Raw genomic sequence first — 12714 nt, 5'->3', positions numbered from 1 at the left:
GAGGTCTTTGGATGGTTCCTTGGTACCTTTTCACTAACCCTTCTTCCTCACCTGCAAGGACCGGAACATCCCTATATGGACTTCCAGTGCTCAGTATAGGGGAGCCCTTTCCCAGGCAAATGCAGCACCATGTGTGTTGCAAGCCAGGAAGTGGGTTGGGACTGTCTTTTCCCAATCCACAAACTGGGTTTGATGTGTCTGAGTAGAATTCACAAGTGTCACCATCAGTGGTCCTGATTGGACCGCTGCTGGGGTGTGTGTGTGGAGCAGATCTTGGATTGGCTAGTGGGAGTTTTGACTCTTACCTGCTTTTTGGATAAGAGATGCCCTGCACCATGTGCCAGAGAGATCCTGAATTTTCCTGAAGGAGCCAAGTATCCTGCCCAGATGCCAGATGAGGGAGGAGACTGGAGACCAGTTGGAAGATGGCCTGGCAACCAACTTCTGCTGCTGTCCGGGGAGAGCCCTGCCTGGCTCGTGACCTCCAGAGGTCCTGCGAGGGAGCTTCGAGTTGTCAGGATGTTTATTCTACAGGATGGGGTTAATGCTTCGGGACAATGTAACCAAAAGAAGTTGCCTCTTGGGGAAGTAAAGTAAAGTAAAACGTTCTTCCAGTTCTTAGGTAAGGAGCCATGTCTCTCCCAGCAGATCAACACAATAACCTGTGAGATTGCGCACTCTGGATTAAGGGGGTCCTGCATCCTTCTCTCATCTTAGGGTATTTTCTTCATGGTTCTAAGTCCCAGTTGTAAGGGCTTCCTGCACCTTCTTACTAGCTTGCACAAGGGGTGGGCCCTCTCCTCCCTACTCACAGCTCTGGGCTGGAGCATATTGGTTCCGTCTGTAAGTGGTGTCATGAGCGGCAGACCTTCCAGCAAGGATCAGAGCTAAAGAAAGAAATGTGGGTGCCCTAAAGTTGTGAGATAGTTCTTTATGTCCCTCTACTTGCCTCATTCGACGGGTCCTAATTCTTCAGCCATTTACTCCAATCTCTCGCTTTCCCTCTGTGCCTCGCCTCAAGTCCTGTTTCTACAGGTGCCTGCCCTGCATGATCGTTTCTTTTCATCCATAGCTTCTCCTTCCCCTGCTTGATGCTTTGATAGGAGCCAGTGTACCACTTTGTAGCTTAGGATTCAACACCCTATCCTTCCCGTTACTGTTCTTTCACCTTTGCTGATGTAAAGTCTTCTTTCTCCTCCTTAATAATAGTATGCTCCTTCTCCAGACTACTTTCTATCACCTCCTCAATGTTGTTAAATTCCTCGCTTGTCCAATTACTTCTCTCTATCACCTCCTCCCTCCCTTCCTTCTTGATGTTTCTCCAATTTCCAACTGTTTCAACAACTCTCCTACTAACTTCTCTTTCACCTCTCTCCTTTTCTTTTCATGTGTACCTCTCCTGGTCTGATAACGATTCATTTAGCTTGACCTCCAATAGCCTTTTTCTCCATCCTACTGGTTCCTTTTCCCACCTTATTGTTGTTACTTTTTCCCACCTCTGGGCCCGCCCCCCCCTGGATCTCTTTTCCCTGCCGCCTGGATCCCTCTTTTCCCAGCTCTCTGGGGTTCTCAATTCGCTACCCCCTGGTTCTGTCTCTTCCCATTTCTCTGTTAAGCTCTCTTCCCATCTCTCTGTTTTCTCTCTTCCTATGCCCCTGGGCCCCCCTTTTTCCAGGATTTGGCCCCTCTCTTCCCATGCCCCTTAGTCCCTCTCTCCCCAGGTCCTGGTTCTCAATATTCCTGGGCTCTGGCTATCTCTCTTTCCAGCCATCTGAGTCTGTCTCTTCCCAGGCCTCTGGGCTTCTCTCTTACCAGGCCTCTGTGCCTCTCCCTTCCGTGCCCTCGGGGTCTCTCTCTTTCCCGGCCCCTGAGACTTTCTCTTCTCAGGCCTCATGTCTCTCTCTTTGCAGCCTCCTAGATCTCTCTGTGGGACGCTCTCTCTTGCCACCCCTAAGGGTCTCTCTTCCCAGCTTATTGGGTCTTCCCACTTCCAACCCCTTTGGTCTCTTACTTTCCCACCTCCAGCATACTTCATTCCCAAACCTTCTGGGCTTGTCCAGTTTCCTGCTGTTCCTAGGCTCCAGGGGATCTCCTCCCTTCTTTTCTCTATTGCTTTTTCTCCAACCTCTTCTCCAGTTCCTTCTGTTTGCCTCTCCAGCCAGCTCTGAATTAGCTATTTCTCCTAACTCGCAGTTCCTGCCTCCTTTTTAGGGCCTCTGCCTCTCCCTCCAGCCTCTCTCTGGTGTGAGGAAATTCTTGTATGTCTCTTTAGTTAGTTGCGATGGGTGAATTGGCTGCCCGGCCGTATCCATGGGAATGGATTTGGGGTTTGCTTGTCTCATCTCTTAGGCAGACCTTTCTCCATCCGTTACTCACGGTCCCTGCCTTCCAGCCTCTCTCTAGGTTAAGGGAACTTGGGTGGGTGTCTTCAGACAGCTTATGTTGGGATTGGTTGATGGGTCCTACCACTGAGGATAGCTTCCCATTCTAATGTGTGGCCTGGGGCTGGCTAGTCCCTCTGCTTGACCTCGCTGGTTAGCACTTCCTGCCCATGCCCTTGGGATGACTACATTAGTCCATCAGGTCTTAAATGTATGAGAGTTGAGGCCTTGTGAGATGACTGTCGGACTGTCTCTCTAACTTGCCATCCTAGTTCCGTCTTGTTCTTTCTCTCTGTAAATGTATATGGAATCTCTCCACTTCTTTGAGGGGAGCTGAGCAGGTAGGTGCTGCCAGACTTGAGGAGCCACTTCTCCTTGATTGCCTTAAAGAGCAGGAGCCTCTACGTTGGCAATGTGATAAGCAATAAGCACCTGCCTCCTGCATGTGGCTTTGTGGAGGTAGAGGCCACCCCCAGGCCTAGCATCACATGGTTTGTGGTGATGTCCAACCCAGCCCCCTTAGCAAGCCAAATATCCACCAGCAAGTTGAGACAGGGTACATTGTCACACAGGAAGTGTGGAAAGAATGAAACTTTCTCAGCTTTTTGTCTATCTGGCTAATATGCAACCTTGACATTTGCTGACATTTAGGGCCGGTGTCACAATTTATTTACACTCGAGTGATGGGATCTGAAGGGCAGCCCCTGCTTTTGCACTCTTGTATGTAAACATGTTGAGCTCTATTCCAGAAGGTAATTTAAATGGATGCACCAAAAATGTGCACACCTGGGAACCCTTTTTCGCTCCTTGTGTGCAATTGTGCAAAACAGGGAAAGAAAGGCAGCATTTTCACACATTTTAGAACCACACTCCCATTCACAAATCTAATGTGCTAACCCTGAACCTTTTTTGAATATGCACATTGTGTAATGCGTTAAATGGTCATTTATAATCATATCTTGCATTTTTTTTGAAGCAGGGATAGAAATGCATTTTTTCCTCAGTTGTCACAATGATTAGCCCTTTAAGATTCCATCACAGTGATATAAGATCAAAGCACCCACTCTAGGGAAGGCATGGTATCACAAGTATGACACTGACACAATGGGTACAATTCGTAAAACCTTTATTGAGATTGTTGGGGCTGGAGAAACTCCTACTTTGCCCTATAACTTAGATGGGAGTATTCTCGACCATCAAATAATAAATAATGCAGTCCTACTGGAGTCTGTCACACAAAATGGCCTATGCTAACAAAACCATATGCCTTCCCTATCTCTTGTACAAAAAAGTGTAAAAAAGATAAATGTATGCAAGAGGAAAAATCAATGTTCAAATGATAATGTGGTTAAACCAGCTCTTCTTTCTACGTTAGACCTCATGGAGTAAGGCGGTTCCTGTAGGCAGGATGACACACTCTGGCTCGGCTTCCAACACAATAAACAGTTCCAAAACATGGATCAAGGCCCGCCTGGCATTCCATGTTAAAGTCTTGTTTCCTGACTTCCAAAATTAAAGTTTCAACCAGAAAGTTCACAAAGGTCCCCCTCTATTGGGCTCAGACCTTTCACCACACAGTTCACATAGATCCCCCTCTGTCAGGCTCAGACCTCTCACGATAAAGTTCAACACAAACTTGCAAAGGGCTCACTTCCCCAAGTTTATTATACTTCAGGTCTCTTTCATTTGAGCTTGGACCACTTTCGGATGTCAAAGACTTGCAAATGAACGTGGCTTTCTTTATAGACCACACCAGGACCACTTGGACTCAAAGTTCATGGTTTAACTTTGACCCTGCCCTTCTCAAGGAATTAATGTTCTTTATTTCACTTTTGCTGTTCATTCGCTTTATCGCTTCAAATAATGTACCTTTCACTGAGGCTTTCGAGTGGGCTACTTCCTTTCACCGGACCACTCTGTTGCTTAGTATCGCTGATTTCACACCTGTCCTTTAAATCAAAGTTCACTCACAGGTCTGCCTTTCCTCGCGTCTCATCCACACGTGTGCAGCCTTCACTTGCGATATAATGGTGCTACTTCAAACTTTAACACCCACCGGTCTCTCAGGTCGCTTGCCAACTCACTGCCAGTGTGTGTCTCTTTCAGGGTTTTGCGATTTCTAATTCACAAGTCAAGGTTAGTACCCCAAGCTTGGCCTCGCCTCCCCAACTCTGCCGTTCTCCCGGTGGGGTCGCTGGCGTCCTTGAAACACAATGCATTGTTTGCTTTTGGGATCTGGCCTTCTCCACGTGTCTTTCGCGGCCTGTCTGAGGCAACGACCTCCAGTATGGAACTCTTGGGTATTTTGACCCACAGCTCTCATTCCTTGGTCTGTCGCTCTGCTCCAGTAGGTTAGCCTTCGTCCCAGAAGCCCTGCTCATACTCGTGTTCCGCCTTGCTCAGAGTGTGACTTTGGGTTCTGCCTTTTATTCATGCGAGGAGAGCGAATTGGTATCAGGTGTATGCACTTAGTCAAGTGCCTGACTTTGCCTGACCCGATTAGCGGGACATGTCCAGTACGATGTGTCTAAGTTAATGTTGTTACTCTCAGTCACCCTCTTCCTCAGCCCAGTGTTTGTGTAAAAGGGGGGGAAGGGGGAGTTGAGACCTCAGAGAATCCTAAAGAATAGTATGGGTTCGATAAAATAAATAGGGGGAAATACTGCATCTCACCATCGGTTGCCTCACCCCCACTCCCCAAAGACTCCTCACACAGGTGATCCTCCCGCACTGGCCCACTCCCAGGAACTGAATCCAAAAGTGATGGCCGTGTCCTGGCCACCTGGAGGACAGTCCCTGAGGACTAGCGGGTGAGACACCCTTTGCTTTCTCACACCGCGTTGGTGCTGTAAGCAATGGTGTATTTAGGCTTTCTGCTGCCCTAAGCCCAAATAAGTGCATGCACACCCGTCCCACTTTACTCCAACTCTGCCAGACTCTGCACCTTCACCAGATTCCACCCCTTCAACAAACTCTGCCTGCGTTGTCCAAACTATGCCCCTTCACCCCCATTTTGCCCCCATAACATTATAAGGACGTTTTCTAAGGTTGCAGGGATTAGAAAGATATTGCTTCCTCTCTATTATTTCAAGCCTGTCATCTTCTATGTTATGTTAGTTGAAAAATTGTTTTCAGATCTCTGCGTCCCAAGATTTGGAGAAGGCAGTGTGTTCTACAGTTGCGTGCACTAGAGGTCATTGTTATGGCTAACTGTCTACTTTCGGTTAAGTCAGAGAACAATCTTTTAAAGGAAGTTATAAGAACATAAACTGTCTGCCAAATGGACACAAGTGAGAGAAGTTGGAAAGAGGAATTTTGGTTTCAATGCTAACATCTAGTTTCTCTCACAAATTGCCTGCTGTCACTTTATGAGGAGCACCTAGATTGGTCTGTGATATTAATGCAACCTAACCAAATGTCTAATTCGGGTCTAATTATAAGGTAAAGTTTACATATGAAACATATGCAAGTGGTACAGGCACAACTTATACAAATGTTGAATGATGAATAAAAATAACTGAACCCAGTTCTCATGGTTACAGCTCCGGTTTTAGCAGCAGTCAAAATGAAAATAAGCCGAGTTACCTGCTGCAGCCGATTTACCTCCAATCCCTTGGGCTGGAAAACCATTACAATATGGCAAAATCACAAGGGAAATTTGTAAACTCTGGCTGGACATAAACACCTCAGTAGAGTAAAGACAGTTGGAGAAGGTTCTTGGAATCTTTGGATGTGCAATCTCACGGTGGGGTAATGGATAAGGGTGACCCTGAACATTTATATGTGGGAAACAACTGCATTCCTCATAGCTGCATAATGAAGGCACCTTTTATAACAAACGAAGTGGTACAAACTGTTTACATCATTGCTGTATGTGCAATTGTTCAAAATACCTACCACTCCAAGAGTAAAATTGAGCAATATATCGGGCGTTCCAGCACAATATTACCTATGTGGGTGCTTTTTAGGCTATGGGTCTTGCCAGCTCGCCTTTAAGGTCATTTAAAAATGTTGTTAACTCTGTAGAGTTGGTTGGACTGTACAATACATAGGAACATTTTGAGATGTGTCGGTATAGATATAGATGTCCTGCTGTCATTTGAAGTACTGTTTCACAGTGAAAGTCCTACTTTGTATTTAAAATATAATTAATGTAAAGATTATTTATAAGCATCACAGTTATGCATTGTGTGACATACTTTGCAGTTGGGTCTCCTGGTAGTACTGCACGTGCAGAAGAATGTCATTTGCCTGCTTTGTACTGAGCAGCTTCTTTAAAGATGGCTGAATGGATAACTTTACGGGACACCTTTACAGCTGTACATTTGGCACAGTTTTTGTTCTCATTCTTCTATGGCTTTGGGTATCCTTTCACAGGATGATTGATGCACTTGTGCATTCATATTTAGTCTTTACCATTTTAACTTCTCTTATTTTATTAGTGCCTGCTTCTGAACATCATTTTAATGCCACCTATGGCATCTCTTGACTTAAGCATAGGCATGCATTTAATATTGTAAAATGATGCATCATTTTTAACCCTTACTTTTCTGAAGGGAAAGCCCACATTTTTGCAACATTTAAAAAAATGCATGTTGTGTATTTGAATATAAAAGTGATTGCTTAACACAGTGTATGTGTGTTTTGGATTAGAAAGGACTCCAAAGATAAAGCGCCAATAAAACCAATAACTTTTGGCTGTTTTGCATAATAAAGAGCATTTGGGGAATATAAGACTGGCCAAAGAGCTTTATATCTGTCATTTATGTCTGTGAGAGTTGTATGACTGAATCATTAAATCTGTAAAGCATGCTGTGATTGTTACGCGTTTACGTTTTCTGTTTTTTTAAACAAAGGTCACCCTAACCATAAAGTTTTTGCAAATATCAAGCATATGTACAAGTTAGGTCATCAAAGATGTTAGCTGTCAGAGTGGAATGACTGCTAACAGCTCAACATTTCTCGCAGTGTTGTGTATCAGCTAGACTTGGGGAAACAAAACTAGAAATATTCCGCCCTGGACCTGGGTCCAGTTGGCCTTGTTGTAAATACGTCTATTGCTGTAAGCTTATCGAACAGAAGTGGCAGGCAATGTGTGCAAGAGCAAGAGAGCTGGGCAGGGTGCTATTAGTGATTAAAGCCCCAGTGAAATGCACAGGTCACCTTTGTGAATACGATGAGCTGTGCGTTTCTTAGAATCACAAAAATAAAAAAGCCTTCTTCCGTTTACTTTATGCCTCATTACAAGTTTAGTGGTATCTTTGCAGTAAATCTACCAAGATACCACCAAACGGATTTACTGTTACCGCCACTTGGTCCAGAAGATTTACCGCCAGATTACAAGTTGCAGTATGGCGGTGTTAGTCCCTATGTATGGAGTCCATAGGACTCAATGGGGGTTTTGGCATCATTACCACCGGCGGTCATTCCGCTGACAGTGATTCTGCTGAAATTGCTCTGTTTTGCGGTATTACCTTCAGCATTTTGCTGGAGGTTTTTCCTCCACCTTACCTCCAAACCTATAGTTCGGCGGTGCAGTAATGTAGTGGTAACTCTGTTACCACTGCATTACAACCGTTCTTGGCCACACCGACAAACTCATAATGACGCCCTTTGGTTATACTAGCTGTAGTTTAAAGAAACACTAATTTTGATGATGAAAGAAGTAGATTATTATGAATGTTCATTCTCATTTATTTTTCATACAACTGCAGAGATGATGTAGAAAAGATCTTCTGGGAGATGAAGGAGGAGTTTCGTAATATATGCAAGTTGACCAAAGATCAAACAGACCGCCTGCGTACATTTAAGCCAAGAAGAGACAATGCAACAGGTAATGCATCCTATTGGTTTATTTGTTCAAATTCAGAGTGGATTTTAATCTGTGTAACTACCACTATCTAGGTGTTACTCAAAACATCCAGTGAGCTGACCATAATGATGTGCACGACTGCTATAAACCTCATTCAGTTTGATTTTATTCTAGTTATTTATGAATTAGAACATGTGCCAGTCCTGATATTTGGACTGAATTTATAAATAGGTGTGCTTAGTATGAACAGCTTAGTACTCGGTCACCTTTCAGTGGATCATCTCTTTTCATTTAGCAAGTGACGCATTTGAAAAGGTTTTATATTATATACTGATTTCATTACCAGATAAATGAGTATAGTGCCCCAAAGAGAAGAATGAATGTAATCAGATTTTTGCTGTGGTCTTCTGGGGCTGCTGATGACTGGTGAGTTGGAACAACTCCCTATCCTTTTGTGTGAGGGAGCAGAGCTCCAGGGGACTGGATGGTCTGGTTCTACTATCCACAAGAGGATAGATGGAGCATGATTTTCTGGTTATTTCTCCTCCTCATGCATATAACAACCCTGCATGCCCAGCACTCATAAGCAGCTGAGACCAGAAGCCTTCAGTGAAGACTGTGTCCCAAAAGGCCACAATGGTGGAGCAGACAGACCGGAGAGCTAACCCACTGACTAAGATGGTTCACCCATCAACATGGACATGGATCAGAAAAAGAGAGAACCTTAAAGAGCACATCACTCACTTAAATTTCAGCTGGTTGGAAAAGCAAAACTCGTTTGAGTGCAGTCTTTGAGCTACCACAGAACATCGCAGAGCTGCAGCGCTGCATTTCCCCATAAACCACTTATGAAACCTTGCAAACAACCACTAGGCCAATGAGGAAGGGAAAGGGGCCCAATTTAAAAGTACACCAATAACAGAAAACCCATAATGATTACTTACAGATACATTTCAGAAACGTAGCAGGCCTGACCAGTCTGATGGCATGAAGCAGATCACTTTAAGGAAGAACTAATCTGAAAATAGATTACAGAAGGTCCCACTGCTCGATGGGTTTAAAAAGGTCTGGGAAAAGTCAGTAGGTTCAACAGACCTAGAGGAAGCAGACATGTTCATCAATGCTGCCTGGAGGGGAAAGGACGGCACTACCTGAAGGAAGGGGGTGGATGTTCGGGGCGCTCAATAGAAAGAGACTGCCTGAGTGTGGGATAAATGATTGAAACCGCTAAGGGTAATATTTGCTGACTGGACTCATCCCAACAAAGTGCAGGCTCTCGCAAGGGAATTGGAGAGCCTGAAGCCTGGGCTTCCCACCTGCAACCCCTAAAAAAGATAGCTGGCAGGGGCAGAGTGCAGTGCAAGACCTGTGGCAAGAGGATGCATTCTGCTGCATGACAAGGATTCTCAAGTAAAGGGGGAGTACATTCCCATTTAACAGCAAACCCAGTATTTGGGGGGTGGGTAGGGTGGGGTCTAGCTGTAAGGAACGTATGGTGGCAATAGTAAAACAGACACAGGTGACCACAGGTCAAGAGTGTTTATTGAACTTTCACAAGAGATAAATGCCTATCTAAACCTAAATCTAAAAATGGGAGCATGCTACGACCATCAAATAATAATAATAATACATTCCCAGTGGAGTCTTGTGAAATTAAAAGGGCCTATACCAAAAAAAACTATTGCCAATCCTTACTACTAATTTACAAATAATATGGGGTATTGTTCATGAAAAACCAAGAAGTGTTCACAAAATGATAAGTCAGGATGATTGGGCCTTTGACCTCCCTTCCTCACATTTTCAGCACGGGGCAATGCGGTTCACTCGAGTCAAGCACACATTCTGGCTTCTGCGGGACCAGGATACAGTTCTGGTTTCACAGTTCAAGACCGTCTGTGTCCAAGCGTCTTTACTTTTTTCTAGTCTCTTGACTCAGGGGGCCTGGTATACAAAAACAACATGAAAACGTTATTTTCCTTTTCCAATATTCAGTTTGGGTGTTCACCCTGGATCCCCCTCAGCCGAGCTCAGATCCCTTTCAGAACAAAAGTTCAACGTTGGATCCCCCTCAGTTGGGCTCATATCCCTTTTAAACTATGTTCATATAATTCTTTCTCGGGTGACTCACGGTTCACCCCAGATCCCCCTGAGCCGGGCTCAGATCCCTTTAAACTTTTTTTATTTTTTTATTATTATTTATTTGTTTTTGGTTTTACCAAGAAAACCTTTACAAAAATAGAAGAAGAAAAATTAAAACACAATTACTGTATATCAATTAGGAAGAAAAGGAAACACTCAATCCCCCTCAGCCGGCTCGGACCAATTGTGATGTACTTTAAACTATCGAAGACCTTCGAATGTGCACAGGGTTTAGCTTGACCCGTTGCATGACCACTTCAAACTCAATATTCCGTTTTCTTACACTCTGCATCAATTGGATACCTAGCAGAGACATTCGAATGAGCACCCACGTGACCACAGACCACACTGTGTATGGTATCTTTTCTTCGCCTCCCAAAGTTCAGTTACAAAGTTCAACCACTCCTTTTGGTTTCCACCTATATCTGCGTCACTCTTTGCAAACGCCTCACACACTGTTCTCTCTGTACAGTGTTGCCGCTTGCAACCTTGTTTCGAAACACAAGCTGATTTCCTATCAGTCTCTCCGACTCACTGGCTGTGCTGTCCTTTCTGACACCACTTTGTTGTAGCAGCCAAGGACAGTACCACGGCAGCAATGGCTCCTAACCGACTTGGTTATTGTGTAAGTGATTTCAATACAGCACCACAACTAAGTCAATGCCTAGTATGGGATGCCCAATGGAAACCCTTATTTATATATTTTTATGTCAGTTATTTTAATTCTGGATGATGAACCCTTATATAACGCCCCTCTCTTTGAAATCCCCCGGTCTCACTGAACTAAAAAATAGGTTTGTTTTGCAAATTAAAAGATTTATTTGAAGAATTGAACAATATATATATATAACACTTTTATAAATATGGATAAGATCTGAATATCACACTTATGAATATAAACAATGATCGGCAGTGGGTAATATGACAATATCAACAATCTCCTTAATCAATTAGGAGTAGGAATAGGAAGAATAATGTAGTAGAGAATAACTTTGTGTGGGTTCAAGGAAATGCAATGAGAGGAAAGAATGCAACACAGAAATAAACTTGATATGAATTCAACCAAAGACAATGTGATCACTCTTTCCCCCTGTTATTACTCACTCCCCCCAATATGCAATATGAAGAGATGGAATGAGGGCACACAAGTATCAGGAATAACAATCAACAATTTCAGTTTCAATCCCACTTCCCCCCAGCAGGCTTAGAGAAAAACAGGGCTGATTTTAAACAGGTCAAATGCTTTTAAATGTGGTTGAATTGAATGGGAAAAATGCTAAAAATGATTTTAATTCGCTAAATGGGATTCAGAACTAATGAGAGTGGCTTTGGATTGGTTCAGGTCAACACTAGCAATGATTGTTGAATGGTTAGCAGATGGAAAACGAAATTCAGAAGTTGAAAACAAGAAATAGCATTTTTACAGGTGGTGAAATTGAGCCAAATGCAAATTCGCTGCAACTTTTCTGTGTGCGGGAAACGTGATTACGGAAAAACTACATATGACGTTTACATTCCGTTTCTAGCACATATGGTGCAAAAGTTACAGAGGTTTTAGTAAAGGTCGATTTTTCGCAAAAGGAATCAAGATTTCTAATGAAATTGCGCTTTGAATTACAAACAGGTTGGCTTACACTAACAATTATCACAGGATTTGATAGATGAGAAAGGATTCAGAATGGACAAAACAGATTCTACAATGCAGTCTGGATATGATGGAATGGGTTGGATGGATTACTTTAAACTAAGAGATGACTATGGACAGTTCTATAATACTTACAACTCTGGTTTAAAATGGACCCGTCAAAGATCTGGTCAAAGGTTTGGACTGGACTTCGCTCGCCACCGGACAAGTCTCAGGCGCTTGGTTCTGCTCTCAGCACTCTGGTCTCTGCGCGGCCTCTTGGACTGGATCTGACGGGTTCTGGGTTACAGCTCTGCTGGACTGATCTGGATCTTGGGTTCTAGCAAAGGTTGTTGGCCAGAAGCAGCAAACTGCTCAGCCAGGCTGTTGAATGGATTAGGCCCCGTGGAAGTTTAGGGGTTAAATGAGGTTGCTAGATTTTAAAGGCCTGCTGAAAAGGGTTCAGCTTTTTGGATTGGCCTTTCTGCTTCAGAGTTCTGGAGTCTGGATCTAGGTTCTAGAGTCTGGATCTAGGTTCTGGAGTCTGGATCTTCCTGCAGGGTGCTTCGCCAGTGGGTCAGTTGATGAGTGAAAGTGTGTGTCTCCTGCCTGTCCTCAGCAGTCCCTATTTATCAATTTTCCAAAGTGGGTGGGGAGGCTGATACACAATGCCCAACCCTCTAAGGATCTGATAGGTCAGAGAATTCCCTGTCTCCTGATTTGAGAAAGGAACAGTGTGTCATGAGGTGTCATCATGT

General features: G+C 44.0%; 1 protein-coding gene across 3 annotated transcripts in view; it reads left to right on the top strand.

Annotated features, from left to right (window-relative positions):
* Window positions 1-12714, top strand: part of TANK (TRAF family member associated NFKB activator) — a 909733-nt gene that overhangs the window by 645501 nt on the left and 251518 nt on the right. For all 3 annotated transcript variants that reach the window (XM_069616338.1, XM_069616339.1, XM_069616340.1), the window contains exon 7: window positions 8096-8214. In XM_069616338.1, coding sequence (XP_069472439.1) covers window positions 8096-8214 — 119 coding nt within the window. The remainder of the gene's footprint in view (window positions 1-8095; window positions 8215-12714) is intronic.

This window comes from Ambystoma mexicanum, chromosome 9 (genome assembly GCF_040938575.1).
Source record: "Ambystoma mexicanum isolate Mex_15411 chromosome 9, UKY_AmexF1_1, whole genome shotgun sequence".
NCBI lineage: Eukaryota > Metazoa > Chordata > Amphibia > Caudata > Ambystomatidae > Ambystoma > Ambystoma mexicanum.
This window is presented reverse-complemented; position numbering and strand designations above follow the sequence as displayed.